Here is a 16,562-nt window from a genome sequence, read left to right on the forward strand (position 1 = left end):
AAATATCTTGGGGGGGGGTGGGATGAATTGGGAGATTGGGATTGACATATATACACTATTGATACTATGTATAAAATAGATAACTAATGAGAACCTACTGTATAGCTCAGGGAACTCTACTCAGTGCTCTGTGGTGACCTAAATGGGAAGGAAATCCAAAAAAGAGGGGATATATGTATACGTATAGCTGTTTTACTTTGCTGTACAGTAGAAACTAACACAATATTGTAAAGCAACTATACTCCAATAAAAATTTTTTTAAAAAAATGAAAAATTTTTTAAAAGTATTTTTATACCATCAAAAAAAAAAATACCTTGAAATAAAGTACTGATATGTGCTACAGCATGGATGAACTCAAAAACGTTAAGCAAAGTGAAGGAAGCTAGATGCAAAAGACTATGAATTGAATTGAATTGAATTGAATTGAATATGAATTGTGTGATTTCATTTATATGAAATGTCCAGAAAATGCAAATCTCTAGAGACAGAAAGTAGATTAGTGGTGGCCTGGGGTAAGAGGTAGAAAAGGGGAGTGACTATGAATGGGCACAGGAGATCTTTTTGGAGCAATGGAAATGTTTTGAAATTGAATTGTGGTGATGGTTGCACAACTCTGTAAATTTACCAAAAATTATTGAATTGTAAACTTAATAAAAAGGAAAAGAAAATATCCCTATGGTTTCAATTAGATCTTTTAAGACCCCATAGTATCCACTGAGATTGTTTTCCTCCAAATTTATTTTTTTGTTGTTTATTTTGCTTATTTTTGCAAACTAAAGACTTATGTTTTATGTGATTTCCTTTTTCTGTGTCCTGTGTCACAGCTCTCCATCCTGCTGAAGAACCAAGATGATCTTGATAAAGCAATTGATATTTTGGATAGAAGCTCAAGCATGAAAAGCCTTAGGATATTGCTGCTGTCCCAGGACAGAAACCATGTAAGTAGCCCCTGTCATGGCCTGACAGCTGAAGACAAAGCTTGCTGTCCTTCAGGAGTCCACCTTGCTTCCTTGACAGAATTTTGTGTTCCTTAGTCACTGCTAAAGCGAGAACGTAGGTGTGGCCCAGCCCACCGGGTCAGTAGCCATTTAGCCTTCTGCATTTGATCTTACTGCGAAGCCAGATCATTGGTGTTAAAATTGCAACTGAAGGTGACTTGGCTTGTGGTGTGGGAGGAAGGGAAACATTTTATGATAAAGGAGGAAATTCTTTTTCTCTGTATTTATGTTCTTTCGACTAGATTTGGACCCCAGCAAGAGAGATTTGCACAGCGTGGGGGAGCTAATTAGCAGAGGCTGTCAAGGATTTGAGACTATCATGCTTTGTAAACCCAACTCCCGCAACTCCTCGGCAACCGTGACTTTCCCTTGGGACACATGTAGGAAACAAACTTTCCCTTCTGTTCAGTGGAAAAAAAGCCATGGGCTAAAGGGCCTCTTGTAATTTACCAGCTGCTACCTTACCAAATGGCAGCAATCTATGGGGGCCTTCAGAAGTGAGGGATCATCCCTTATGTAGTTTCCTCTCCTAAAGGGTCCCTGGGGGCCTACATTTCACAAGAATGCTTGTAATCTGGGTCTGTCTTCTAATCACTGATGACTCTACCAGTTTTCTTCAGATGCATGTTCCTGCAGGTTTCTTGGCAGTCTTTCCTTTCCTTATGCTTGAAGACAGCCAACTGTGGACAGCTGACATTACTGCCTGAGAACTATGGACACCCCATACCAGGACAGAGTTTAGATGGAATGGTGCTTTATGCTGACCATTTATTTTTAAAGAGACCTTGGACTGTCTATTGATTAGCGAAAGACACAGGAGAATGCGGTTAGGAAGGCTTAGAATAAAGAAGACATTTTCTAATATTATAGAAGTGTCCTTGAGCATGAGGACTGGTCTTCTCTCTCACAATGTCTTTTTTTCTGGATATGTTTTGGGAAGTATTCTGAAGTAAAATATGTACGTTATTATTTCATTTCTCTGTTCAAGTTACTCACCTGCTCCTTGTAGTCCTTCCTCATGGCCTATCGTGTAAGATCTCAGTGTAGCCTAGCACCCAAGGTTTATCACTAACTACCCTTCCTTTCAACTCCCCAGTCTCATCTTTCCAAGTTCTTCAGCATGCTTCCACTATTCTGCAGTTCTTCCTTCTTCCTCTTTGCCAGACCATGGTTGTCAACCTTTTTTAAGGCTCTAGCTTGATTTACCTGCTGCAGTTTGGTCAGTATTTTTGACTGAGACCATTTTCATTATTCCCTGTTCCTTTAGTCATTGGATATAATTTGCACACTAGTTTATAGGTTCCTGAGTAATTGCCCTCTAGTTGTTGCATATTTGTAAGTTCTACCCCAAAAGATTATAAGCTCCTTGAGAACAGGAGCTGTGTCTTGTTTTGGAACCTATCCGCTTAAGAGAACACAGTGAATACTTCTTGAATTGTTAGCAGGAGTCAAGCAGAAATCATATTCTGCAAACCCCTTCTTTACAGAAGAAGCTGGAATTGGGGTTTAGTTTAATGATATGATTGTTTAACTGGGAACTAGCACCCCTGATGGTGATCCCTCCACTCCCCTGATGAGAAGCTGTAGACAACTGGTTCTTTGCATTCTCTTTCCCATCCATTAAAGGGTGCACTCAGCTGCAGATACTGCTGCAACACCAGAGCTGTTTGAAAGATGACCATCTGAGCTCTGACACTCATGGCGTGGCATTAGATATCGCATAAAATAAGTGCCACATTGATGCCTCTCTAAGGATGTTTATTTTTTAAAATTATTATAAAGTCAGTATAACTTATTGTAAACTTAAAAAAAAAAAAAAGAGGACCGTCTTACATAATCCTAGCACCGTAACACATTGATTTTTGCATACGCCCCTCTTTGGCCATATGTATACACACTGTAAGTGTTGTCATGGTATTTATACAATTTTCTACTTTAATTTTTCACTTCACGTTGTCATGTACATTTTTCTGTTAATATACAGTCTTCATGATTATAATTTATAAGGATGCATAAGTCCATTGAGTGGATATACCATAATTTAATTAAATAACCATTTTTGCTACTGTTGGAACACTTAAGCTACTCCTATTTTTTGCATTTATAAAGATTTACATTTAAGACTAATGGTGGCATTGGTGGTGATGAAATCTTTTCTTGGGGACTTCCTCAGCTAGACCTCAGGCTTCTCAATAAACAGAGGTATCATGATCCAAAATTGCTATGTGCTTAGGAGTCCTACTTCTAGAAGTGCTTCTCTGTTTGTGATGAAATATCAGTTTTATTCTTCTAGTTTCTAATCTGTTATGGACCAATTCTTTTTTAAAAACGTGAAAGGTGAAATGGAAAAATTAACTAGAGACGTATAAAATACAAGCCCACCACTTTTATTGTTAAGTTCAATAGACATGAGTCACTGCCAAATTGTTGTAAAAGTGCTTAAAGAGTTGCTCTTCCATTTTGGTATTTACCTTGTGGAGGACTGGTATACACCACAGGTTGTACCCTGGCACCAGCCCACAGATCACACTTTACATACACTTCTCCAGGATACCATATCGACCTGGTCTTCATCTCCTCTTGATGGTAACTGTCAGCCACTTTGTTCTCTACTTAGTTTCCTCCATTTTTAGCAATCTGTCAACTCATCCACCTTTTGTTACTACCTATACCTTTACTTCCCTTCTTATTCCTGTTTTTAAATGTACTATCTCTTTCTACTCTCCGGATTCCTTTTGTATTGATCCTTCTATGACAGCTTCTGATCTTTCCTCTGTCTTCATCCCTCACCAAGGTGGAAAGTCATACTCCTCCCATCTCACCTGGCCAAGGCCGGGTCTTAGGCTTCAATATTGTTTTTACCTGAGAACTCCTGGATTTGGGCAATCACAGAACCTCCTCTTAGTCTGAAGAGTCTTTCTCTAGCCTTGGTTTTACTGCCATTTTAAGATACTTCACCGTCTCCTTCAGTAGTTCTTGCTGCCCTAGCCTTCTGCCTTGGGCCATCAACTCTTAGCTATTTTCCTATTACAGACTTCTTTTCTAAACATGTGTGCATCTAACTCTTAATTTATCTTTCTGCTCTTGACTTTCTTATAACTTTCTCGACCTTTCCACTGTCATAATCTCAAGCTTAACATTCTGTTGTCACTTGTATCTGCATATGATAAAAACTAAATACCCAACCACCTTAAGCTGTGAATGGCATTTTGTTTTGTTACCTCAGATTCTCTCTGACAAAAGTAAACTTAAAATCTTCTCATCTAAATGTTGCCCACTTCCCAAATTTCCCATCAATGAATTTGACACTATTTAAGTTCAAAATATCAAGGATAATCTAAATGGTAATTATTTTCAGTTTTCCAAGAAACTAATGGGGCAAGTGCAGGAAGTTAGAATGAAACTTGTTGGGCAGAATAGCTTCAGTCTGGCCCCTGTTTAAAAATCATTACACTTTACATGTATAAGGTACTTTCATCTCTCATTCGGTTTTTGCAACTTTGAGTGGTCGGTTAGGCATCTGTTATCGCCAGTCTACCCCTTGGGGAAACTGAGGCTTAGAGTGATTTGCCCTAGGTGAAACAGTAAATAGTGACAGAGCTGGTCTTGAATCCAGATGTTCTGACTGTAGTCCAGTATGTATTAGATACCATCCAGGAAAGGGATCTTAGAATTATTGTAGTCCTTGGAAAACCTCACCCAGGTTCTTTCACAGTTCATTAGAAACAGAACAGAAAGTATAATGTTGCCCGTGAGGAAAACTTGTGAGATGTGTCATTCTCTTCGCCACAGCTCAGAAGCTTAACTGAGCTAGGAAAGGTCCAAGAGAAGACAAACTTTGTAAGGGGTTGGGGTCAGTTTTATATGTGTATGGCCTAAAAAGCCTGGAACTCTTTAGTCAGGAAAGGAAGCCGAAGCATACATATGTATAAACAAAGTCTTTGATGCATTGAAGAGTAGGGATAATAAAAACACAGATTTATTCACCTAATCTCAATTTGAATGAACCCCTTGAATATTGAGGATTATCATAGAACAAAACGGAAATAAGAATTTGTATAAGGGGTATAAACATGGCATCCTTTATTCAAGTTGTATAGCTTCAAAGCAGATTTTTTTAAGGCTTTTAATAAATTCATGGATGTTAAAGCTGTAAATCTATTAAATAACCTGGATGCTTCCACAGCTATCATAACTGTCATGGTCTTCCATGCAAATGTCTCTTGTTGCCACCATTGAAGCAGAGGACTAGTGACATCCAAGGTGCCATTTCTCAGCTCATGTGTCCGTGAACCAAACTAAAGCAAACACACACACACCTCTTCTTTTCCCCCTGCATCGTTGAATCCACCTGTTCCCTTTGTCTGATACCACCAAATCTTTTATCGAGATGATTTGTGGGTCAACTTTTATAATCTCTTTTTCTGCTAATCTCCTAGCTTCCAGTGACTGCAGTCTTTGTGCATGTGGTTCCCTGGTAATTTTTCATGTTGTTTGTGTCGGCCACAGCACACTGCTACCCCCAGAGCCTTTCAGTGAGGTTTTCATTGAATGGTCAAATGAAATGACCATTCTATTTGCTGTCTTTAGAATGTTCTGCCAGCTACACACTTTATACCTGTTAGCTCTCCTTTCACTCTCTTACAGGTCCCTTTTATTTTTCCTAGTCCCACCTTCCTCCTTCCTCTCTTTCCCACTTCTAGGTCTTGTTCAAGGTTCCCTGAATCCTTGCATCAACCTCATTTTTGTTTACCATGCCATTCTTTTTATCTCCTTAAATCAGGGTTTTCTGAACTTGACTATTACAAACACTTGGGGGAGATTTAAAAAACACCAATCCTTCGGCCTTACCCCCAGAGATTCTGTTGTAGTTGGCCTGAGGTGTTAAAAACCCCACAGGCGGTTCTGCTGGGCGGCTCGGGCTGAGAACCATCGCCTTAAACCCAAGTGTGACTCACCTCCTAAGACCTTGCCGCCCTAAGTGTGGTCCATGTACCAGCAGCGTCAGCATCACCTGAAAGCTTGTTAGAAATGCAGATTCTCAGCCCCAGCCCAGACCTACTGAATCAGAATCTGCACTTCATCAAGGTCCCAGGTGATTTGTGTGCACGCGAAAATGTGAGAAGCCCTGCTTTGAAACCTTCCCTGATTCCCTTCATCTGTTTTCCAACTGTTGCCACAGTCAGCCTTTCCTTTTAGAAACCTATGCTCATGCTGGCTGTTGAACCTGCTGGCTCAGCTTTTAGATTTAAAATTGAGAGTTTAGAATGTATGTTCTTTGGTACATTTCAGATTTGTGTTGCCAAGATGTATTGAATTCCCACCTTCTGTAAGGCCCCGTGTCTAAGCAGGTGTCCTTGGGGTGCTCAGCGTGCAGCTCTTCTCTTTCTGACTGTAAGGCTGTGGCCTTTTCCTTGCCCTTCACTGGCCTGCTTCCCCAGCGTGTGGCTTTGATTGTTTTTTCCTTTCTGACCCTCGGCAGAGAGCTATTGCACATTGGAGGCTTTAGCAAGAACACTCACTTCCCCTTGGTCTGACTTCCCGTTAGAGCAAGACAGTTTGTCAAGACAGCCCTGCATGTGATAAAGTCTGGCGTGGGGGGACTAGAGGAGGCTGGCTTGGCAGCTGAACTTAGCCCTGAGAGCGGGAAGCCTTTTTCCTGGAGGACAGGATATAGTTTGTTTAGGTTGGACCTTTTTTTTTTCTTACAGGAGGTAAGAGAGAGAGAGAAACAAGTAGAAACTTTGACCCAAATTATTTATAAATTCTGAGCTCCCACTCTCCATAGTGCTCTGCTTATTTATGAGCACATCCTGACATCACTTGCTCACCTCCAAGCTTCAGTTTTAAGCTTTCTCAGTGCAAGGGCCCCTTTCTGTTGCTTTGTTTTCTCTCAAGGGCTCACCTTGAGGCCCAACTGGGTCAGTGCAAAGTGGGGTAGATGTGGCAAGGCTGCTGACCCTGTTCTGAAGTCCTTGACCTCTGGCAGAATGGTACCTTGATAACCTTTCTGAGATGAACACAATCCTGAGATGGTTCACATGTAAACCCCAGTAATATGAAGCAGCTGAGATCTTCTTACCTTAATTTTCCAGGAGTGATTATGGTTGGGGAAGAAGCAGCATATCAAGCTATTTTTTAAAAGTTTATCAACCAGAATTTTTGGTGCAGAAGTTGCCACCATTCTCCATTCTGACCCCCCACGTGGCAGGTGATCTTGCCACTGAAATAATTTCCTGCTTTTCCTGCTATTCTTCCCAAGCTCTCTGGAGAGTTTTATGAGAGGGTATTTACAATGCTTTTCTGTTTGGCACATTATTACAGGAATGCCTGTTATTCTTCTGTGTCTGGGTCATCACCTAATAAATTGGAGCACTGGGTCTCAGTGCTCTATATCAGTGAAGCTGGATAACTACATTGAGTAAATAGTGATTTGCCAAGATGAATTGAGGAGTGAGATTTGAGGGAAAGCTGGGTAGCTCATGTATTGAAAGCGTGATGGCGGCTGAGAGCATGGGGAGTCCGAGGGAGGGGCGGGGGGCCTTTCTAAGCCTGCCTGCTTAGCGAGCTCAGCCTTTTTCCTCTTATCTTGCAGACCAGTTCCCCTCCCCACTCCGGGGTGTCCAGGCAGGTGCGGATCAAAGCTTCCCAGTCTGCGGGAGACATAAATACCATCTACCAGCCCCCTGAGCCCAGGAGCAGGCACCTCTCTGTCAGTGAGTATCTCACCCCTTTTTTCCTCTCATCTAATTTATCTGCCCATGTTTTTTTTTTAATATTCTTTTAAAAAATTAATTATTATGAAACAGTCATCAAACGTTATTGACTGCTACGCTGTTCGGAATAGTCTTCCATGCTTTTCTTTGGGGAGAAGAAATAGACAAGTGACTGGGATGGAGTCCTGACCCTCCGGGAGCTCACACTCTCATGACGTGGTGGCGGAATCAGATTCCTTTTCAACAGCCCTGAAAAAGCGATCTCCTCAAACATCTGCGTGAAGACCTCCAGCAGCACTATGCCCTCATTTCTGACCATTCTTTCCCCAAAGGACTGGGGACTTGTGAAGTTACGCATCAGGTCCAAGATTGAGTTTTGACATCAAACCTCTTGCTTGTGATTCCTGAGGAGTCCTAATGCTTCAAGGAAGGTGGAACGAAGTTTCTCCAACGAAACTCCTGGAGAGTCAAACTAAGTTGTCTGGGAAGGACAGGAGACTGTTGACGTAGTAAATACAGTTGGCTCATTAGGAAGAAAGCTATGTAGCTGCTGCCAGGCCTCCCCAGGAAAGGAATCTAAATCAGGTCTATGCATTATAGCAGGCAATTCAGTTTTGCTCTGGATCCCATTTCCCACAGTCTGAGGAGAAAGCTCATTTCTTGAATTGTGCAGTTTGTTTCAAGAGGGAAGTCTGGCCTTAACAATAGTTCTGTTGAGGTTGCTGCCCTAACGTTGCTGAGACCCCTGCTGCTGTCCATACAGGTTCTATCCATACAGGTAGAATTGCATCAAACTGAACTGCTCTCTGGAGACCTTGAGCTGAGCTTGGGGAGGTCTGAGCATCAGTCCTGTCACTGAGCTTGTCTGGGAGTGATAAGCCTCCTCAGGGGGCAGCCGGAAGAATGTGTTGCTGAGGCACTGACTTTGCCTCACTGAGTAATTTCTGGAACCCTAGCAAGCACTGGTAGTAAGTGTTGCCAAGCTGAAAGTCTGTATATGTGTTTCATATTTCCCTAACATTGTGGATAATTGGTGGCTGCGTTTTCAATAAGCTGGTTGAGGAGAGAGCCAGCACCCCAACAAGGAAACCTTATCCAGAGTATCTCTGGCCCTAGAATCCAGGTGCCCTGGAACCTGGGAATCTCTGCTAGTTTGGCCTCTGTTCCAGAGCCCTTGTAGAGAGCAAGGGGCTGGAGGAGGGCAGCATTGCTCCTTTGCGGAGTAAGCTGTGAGGATGGACACAGGGCAGTGATTGGGCCTCCGGCTCCTAAGCAAGTGCCTGTGACTTGTGTGTGGAGGCTAAATGCTGGGCCCTCACTGTAGGGGCCATATATGGAATTTCCTTGTCTGAGAGGGCTGAAATCTTACTGGGAGTAAGATTTCTATGAACGACTTCCTATCTATCGAGAGAATGGGCAACACAGCCTCCCAGCACACACAGATCCTGGATTCCATCAGTCAGCAAGCATTAGGTACCAGCCTTTGGGCTGGCATGAGTGCCACGGTGGAGGCACCTGGGAGGCTGAGGGTGGTGCGGGAGCACAGAGCAGGCAGTAACCAACGGCACCCAGGACTTTGGGGAAAGGTTTCACTAAAGAGAGGGAACATCAGAGCTGACAAACGAAGGAAGATTTACTGAGCACAGGGACAGATACTCTGGGCACAGAAAAGGGCATCTGCCAGGCACGATCACAGAAGAAGGTGGTGGCTTCTGAGAACCCCAGGTGGTTTGGAGTGGTGGGTTTGACGAGAGAAGTGGGCAGAGCCTGCCAGCCTTTCTAAAAGCTGGAAAATGGCAGAGATTATTTCTAACTGGAATGACCTGGGAAATGCATTCTGGGATTTTTAGAGATTATGGAGGATTTCCATAAGCAAGGATGAGGGGAGAGGGCATTTCAGTGATTTGCTGGTGGAGATCCCACTTATCCTTCAGACTGGCTCGTGTATTGATGTTTGGAGAAGTAGAGAAGGCTGGGAAAGAATGCCTGCCTTGGCTGGGGACCCTTGACTGCACATGGGCTTGTTTGGTGGGTGGTGGGAAGCCACTGGGAACGGTGACCCCTTGTACCCATCTCTATTCTAATGCTTATCACATTGTCTTGTTATTGTATCCCTCTCCCTGTCAAACTGCATTTTTACTCATTTGTTCATTTATTCATTCAAGAAATAATTGCCAGAGTATCTGCTGTGTGCCAGAATCATGGGAAGCAAAACACACAGTTCCTGTCCCTATGGCCCTTACACACCTGCGGGAGGTCAGACCTTACGTGTCGTGATGTGACCCATCTGTAATTACAGGCTGCGACCAGAAGGTGTGTGGTGCTGTGAGCACGTGTAACAGAAGGATGTGACCTGATTTCGGGGCCAGAGAAGCCTTAGGCTGTGACCCAGAGCATGAAGGGGAGTTACTCAAAGGGGATATAGGGAGGAGAGCTCCAGGCGGGAGAGCTACCCATGCAGAGGCCTCATGGCAGAGGGAGTGTGGTGTGTTTGAGAAACAGAAGGAAGCCCTGAGGGCTGGAGAGCTGAGAACAAGGGAAAGGAGGATGGGCTGAGGCTGGGGAGGGAGGCCGAGCCTTGGGGACCGTGATGAAGATTTTGATCCTTACGTTGAAAGCAGTGAAAATCCACCTTAGGATTTTTAAGTGAAGAGGAATGGGTTGCATATTCAGATTTGTATTTTGAAAAGATTGCTCCAGCTGCATACAGTGTGGAGAGCCGATCAAAGGGGGGCAAGCATGGATCCAAGGGAGAACCGTATTAGCTAATGCAGTGGTCCAGGTGAAAGAAGACAGAAGCGTGGATTAGGCTAGTGAGGGTAGTGGAGAGAGGAAGGAACAGGTGGATTTGAGGCATTTAGAAGGTAAAGCCAACAGAACATGGCATCGTGGTCTGGGGACATGGCGGGGGTGGGGGCGGTCCCTGAGATCCTTTTAGGATCTGCAAGGTCAAAGCTATTTTCATAATAATACTAAGACATGATTTGGCTCTCACATATATATAGTGGAATTTTCCAGAGGTTACCTGCCTGAGGTAATGTCATTGCTCTATGGCTAATGGAATGTGTACTTGTGTATTATTGTGTTTTAAAATTTTTTGACCCTTATTTCTAATACAATAAATATCAATTGATATAACCCCTATAAATAAAAGCTCTTTGGTGTCCCAAATTTTAGAAGTGGGAAAAGGGTTCTAAGTTCAAAAGGTTTACGAACCACTGTGGTATTGGATTGGATTTTCAGGTGTTGAGAGAGCAGGACGTAAGTTACTGGTTTGTGGATTTGGATAATTGGCAGTGCCTTCCACCAAGACAGAGACTAGAAGAGAGCCTGGTTTCAGGCACTGAGAAGGGCAGACCTAAAGTTTTAGACAGGTTGAATTGGTATAACTATGAATATTTTGGTATGATTATCGATTCACCAATAAACATATTGGTGTTTTTTAAAAAAAAAAAAGAGACAGCCAAGAGATGATAGCAGATGGGCAGCTAACTATACAGATCTCTAGCTCAGAGGGGAGAAAACCAGAGGTAGAAGAAACAATTGGAAATTGTCAAGTCGAAGCCATGGGCCCAGATGAGAGTTTCTAAACAGACTACAAAGTGAAATGAGAAGAGGGCCTAGGACTGAGCCTTAGAAACCCAGACAGTGGCCAGTTAGAGGAGGATGAGCCTGCAAAAGACGCAGGAAAGGAGTGACCAGAGAAGTAGGAGGGAAAGTAAGAGAAGGTGGGAAGAAGGCATTACATGGCACCAGCCAGGTTGGAAAGGACAAACCAAGAGTAAGAGACACAAACTTGTCATTTTCATCCACAAATGTCTGAGTGCTTGCTGTGCTGGTACAGGGTAAGGCCTTCTGGAATAGAAGGAAACAGAAAGAGAGAAGTCAAGGTTTAAGCATGAGGGACTAGGAGAAGTCCTAGCTATACAAATGGGGTTAAACGAGAAGCCTTAGTGATTCAACCCCCCACCAGCAGGAGGGGGCTCTCTGCCCTCCTCCTCCACCAACATTACTGTACCTGTGCTCCCAGTGCATACGAGTGAAAGACTAAACACGCAGGTCATTCAGCTCCCACTGCAACATTTTCAGTAATGAGGAAGTGCAACGAAGCCCACCCCAATTTTAGACAGCTCTCTTTATTCGAGGTTCATCCTTATTTTGAATTGAAATTCTGCCTTCTCTCACTTTGCGCATTGACTCTAGTACTGCTCTCTTGAGCAACACAGATAACATCTTTCATATGACAGTTTTTCAGATATTTGAAACCAGCTATCCTGTTCACCTTTTGTTTTTTCCATCATAATATACATACCTTGAATTCCAGGTTTTTTTCAAGCCAGTTAGTCTGCTAAAAATTAAATAAATAAACAAACAAACAAACCTACTAGGGAATGTGTTAACCCAAAAGAGAGACCCTGTGGGAAGATCTCCAGACAAGGCAAATGGAATTTCCCTACGCGAATTTACCCTTCCTTGTGTCTTTGCCTGTAGAAATTCTATCACCTTTGAAGCTGAGCTCAAGCACTATTTCTTCCATAATGCAGTGGGTGGTGCCCTTAAGCCATCAACTAAAGGACTTGTCCCTGCCACATCTGACTCCCATTTGGTCTAGTGCATCTTAAGTCCTTCGCCTCGGTTCTTATTCCATCTTGCTCCTCGTCCTGCCACTGCGTCCCACAGTGGGGCAAGCCAGATTGCCCCACTAAGGAATGGGTAGCTGATGAGTAGAGGCAATCAGTTCTTTCAAGGGGTTTGGCCATAAAAGAAAAAAAGAGGTGGGCAGAAATAAGGTCAGGATATTTTTTAGGCTAGAGATCTGAGCATGTTTATGAAGGGAGGCACAAAGACAGCTGAAAAGGAGATGGAAGGTGGTGAAGAGGGGACCATAGCGGAGCTGACTCCTGCTGGGGGTGAACTGGGGAGTCCAGGCAGAGGGCTTATAGTGCCTTGGTAAGGAGGAGGGCAGCCCTCTTCCTCTGAGAGCAGAGGAGGAAAAACTCAGGCAGAGGAAAAAAGGAATGTTGAAAGGATGAGATGACTTACAGTGGCACCCGGGCAGTAACAAGTTAGAGAGCTATGCACAGTGCAAACCTCCAGTCCTGGTACAGATGTGCAGGAGTGGAAACCAGGACTGCAGAGGTAGTGACCACATACATGGAAACAAAAAGGTCAGCTTCCTTCACTGCACAGGTTTTTTTCTCCTTCTTGCTAAAAATTCTTCTGTGATACTAGATGAGACCAGAAACTGTTTAGTGGTGGTCACAACTTCAAAATAAAATGGGAGTTTTGAAAGTTGAAACACAGGATGTTCTCAAGGTCTTACGAGATGAAAATATTGAGAAGCTCTGTTCTGCACAACCTGGTCCAGTGCGAGGATATTGAAGAAGAAAAAAAGATTTGATTCTTCCCCTCATCAGCTCCCTAAGAGAGAACAAGGTTTAGAGAAAATAGTTGATGGCCGAAAAAAGCTCTCTCTTTGTACTTGCAATGACCTGCACATTAACACTGACCCAAAGCCCTAGAACTAACTCCCTGTGGAGGCAACTTCCTGACTGCATCAGCTTCCTGACAGGAGTCTCCTATGAGAAGGGCTAGAGTCTGAGAACCTAGCTTTCAGCTTTGAGTCAGAAGACAGCAGAAGAATCAACCGTATCCTAGGGTAAGGGTTTTGCTGCCCCAGATCAAGGAGGCAAGCAGAGAGCCAGCAAGCCCTAGAGGAATGCAGACAGCTGGCAGCTGAAATCCTTGTTCAGAAGAGAGCCTTCTGAGCACAGGATTACTACTCTGTTCTTTTACTTCAGCTGGTGCTGAGAGGGGGCCCCTTGGTATAAGTGGCCTGATGAGACTAGAGCAAGATCAGGCTGGAATGCCAGGGAAGGGTGGCCCAGAGAAGCTGCCTGCCTTCTGAGACCTAGGATGAGCTGTGTCTTGCATAGCACTGTGTTCGTGCTGTCTGGCTCACTGTTGTCCCTGCTGGTAAATATGTGAGGATCAGTAGTCTTACAGTTCAGTATCCTGTCCTATTCAGGTCCCTGTCTCACTCGTTCTCAGATGCTGTTGTGTGTCTCATTAGCCCCTAATTTCTGAAATGAAGATAAAAACAAAACTGAAAATGCTCTGGAGCAGTTCTGCCAACTCCTGGTTTTTCCATTCGCTTCCTCTGATAGCCATTGGTTTGGGGAGACTTCCCTTTCCTGCCCCAAGCTGTGGGCCTGTGCACAATAGCCCCTGGCCCATTGCCCATCAGATAACAAGGCTGGCTCTCGGCAGGCAGCAATGTGTATTGGAAAAAGTGAAAGTCTCTGGCTGGAAATAAAAGCTCAGAAAACCTTTGCTGTTTTCCCCCAGCCCCTCCTGGGTCTGTAGTGCTGGCCTCATGTGAGCTAGTCCCGTCCCACCTGCAAAACCAGGGGAGAGTTCAGTGGCAGCCGGTGAAGGAGAGAATGGGTGTTGAGGGGCCAGGGATCTTTTATGCCGGGGAGGTCTCACCCTAGATGCTCCGTGTAACAGATCGAGGGTAGTTCAGCCTACCTGGGGGTAGTTTGGACCAGTGTGTGGGATTTCATCAATACGTAAGAGTTTTTTTCCTCTCTCATCACTTCCTCACAAGAGACATTTTTTTGTTTGTTGTAGGTCAAATATGTAATACCTTTTCTCTCCAGAGTGTATTGGTCAGGGTTTAGTTGCACAGAACAGAATCCACTCTGACTAGTTTCAGGAAGAGGCATTTGGTGCACATTCTGGCTGTAAAATCATGAAGAGTGAGAAACAGACTCTAAGTCTAAAGACACGCTGCAGAGCTCCTCTTCCTTCTGTTATGAGGAAGCCACCGGATCCAGAAGCACAGGGTGCCTCTGCTCTGTCCACACACCACTTACACAGGGATACCTGCACCTGTGTCTTGACATCAGGAAAACTAGAGATCAGGTGTGGGGCCTCTGCTAGTGCTGCAGCAGAAAAACCAAGGCTTCCAGGACTGTGCCCAGGAACAGCAGGAAGCCGTCCAGATCTCACACAAGTGTATCTGACTGGCTGAACCTAAAGGAGGTCTTAGAATAGCTTTTAGCTGATTAACTTCTGAAGTGCTGGAAGGCACACTAGAAGGGTAGAATGGCTCTTGAGTCTATCTAACCCATTATATCTGCTACACAGAGTGAAGGGAACGAATGGAATTCTACTGAGTTCCTACCACGTATATGTGTACCTGTGCTACCACATTTCATTTATAATTTCCAAAAACGGTTATGAGGTAGATAGTTGTTCCCATTTTTCAAATGAGGAAATTTAGGTGAGAGTTTAAATCTTTCAGCTAATAAGTGAAAGCCTGATTTGAACCTCTGTTTATCTAATTTTCAAGCCTAGGCTTTTCTTACTATACCTTGCTCACCTTTTTAGGTCGCTTCTGCTGCTGACAAATGTTGCCAGCATAGGGATTGGATTTCCATAGAACCTGTGGGCTACTAGAATGTTTTCCAAAGCCGGAAGTGGGAAGTAGGCACTGGGCTAATGTTTGTAAGCCATGTGTTAAAAAAGTGCTCTGTGCTTTGGGGCATGCTAGGGCTTAAGAAAACTATCTTTTTTTTCATGGTTACACTGGCATTTTGTGCTACAGTGGCAAGGGAAATGGCCAGCTGCATGGATCTTTGACATCTGGCCCTCTGAAAAATGGAGTAGCTTTCTTGTTCGATTTCCCCTTACCTCCATCTTGTCATTGCCTTCGAGCCCTCTGTTGGCCAGATGGCATCTTGCATCCAACTCACAAGTGATCACTGACAGAACAACTCTGAATTGGAGCTGCATGAGACATGGCACTGTGTTTCCCTTGTGCTGTCAAGAAACCCCCATATTTGCCTCCCTCCTGCTCCTTGCAGAAAGGCTGTCACATTTCCCCATGGGTGGGATCCCCCCCTCCTCTGTTTGGATTGCTTATGGGGAATGTATGAGCAGCGTGGCTCCCCCTTTTGGAAATAAACTGTGGTCTCAAAATTGCCTTGGCTGAAATATACTGGGAGTCACAAGGCCTGTTTTCTAGATGCAGCACCACCCTTAAGACACTACATGACTTTGGGCCTTGGCTTCCCCTTCTGCACGCTGTGGATGATAATAATGCACCTCCGCTGTAGGAGTGTTGTGAGAATTAAAGACAAGGTAACAGAGTATAAAAGAGAAAAGAAGGACTTCCCTGGCGGTCTAGTGGTTAAGACTGTGCTTCCACTGCAGGGGCGAGGGTTCGATCCCTGGTCGGGGAACTAAGACCCCACATGCTGTGCAGGTGGCCAGGGGGTTGTGGGGGGGGCGGAGAAAGAAAAGAAAAATTGCCTTGGCTGATTTCATTGCTCTGTTAGTTCATGGCATAACATCCCTAAATTTATACTCTGAGCAGCATCAGTTTCTGCCAGGGTTTAGAAAACGTGGACAAACAGACTCTTTCCTCCATGGGCTGTTTGAGATCATTTGAAAGGCATGGTTCAGGTACCTCCTTATCTCAGAATTGGTAGCCTCTACCCTGTGAGTGAGGTGTTGCAAGTGGAAATCCAGCATAATTCTGTGCCTGTTTTTAGAGCAGTTTGGTTTCTGGCCTCTGCCCTCGAGTCAAGTGGGGAAGCCAGACTACCAAGAGCCTCAGGTTAGCCTTCCCACCCGAGATCGTGTCAGTGGTTCTTGGAGAGAGTATGGGTTGATGCCTCCAACAAGAGATTGGAGCACCAAGTGCTCTCGGTGGCGAATTCATTAAAATAGCATCCCTACAAACCGCGTGATCCTTGTATTCTGAACGACTGACTTCGTGTAGAAGAATGAAGGAGTCAGTTTCTTGAAGGACATTGGAAATAATAGTTTAAAACATCT

At 44.2% G+C, this 16,562-nt stretch overlaps 1 protein-coding gene across 4 annotated transcripts in view; it reads left to right on the top strand.

Annotated features, from left to right (window-relative positions):
• Window positions 1–16,562, top strand: part of MAP3K3 (mitogen-activated protein kinase kinase kinase 3) — a 69,303-nt gene that overhangs the window by 39,109 nt on the left and 13,632 nt on the right. For all 4 annotated transcript variants that reach the window (XM_061176540.1, XM_061176539.1, XM_061176541.1 and 1 more), the window contains 2 exons: window positions 826–939; window positions 7,595–7,715. In XM_061176540.1, the coding sequence (XP_061032523.1) occupies window positions 826–939; window positions 7,595–7,715 (235 nt within the window). The remainder of the gene's footprint in view (window positions 1–825; window positions 940–7,594; window positions 7,716–16,562) is intronic.

The sequence above is a fragment of the Eubalaena glacialis genome, chromosome 19 (genome assembly GCF_028564815.1).
Source record: "Eubalaena glacialis isolate mEubGla1 chromosome 19, mEubGla1.1.hap2.+ XY, whole genome shotgun sequence".
Taxonomy (NCBI): Eukaryota; Metazoa; Chordata; class Mammalia; order Artiodactyla; family Balaenidae; genus Eubalaena; species Eubalaena glacialis.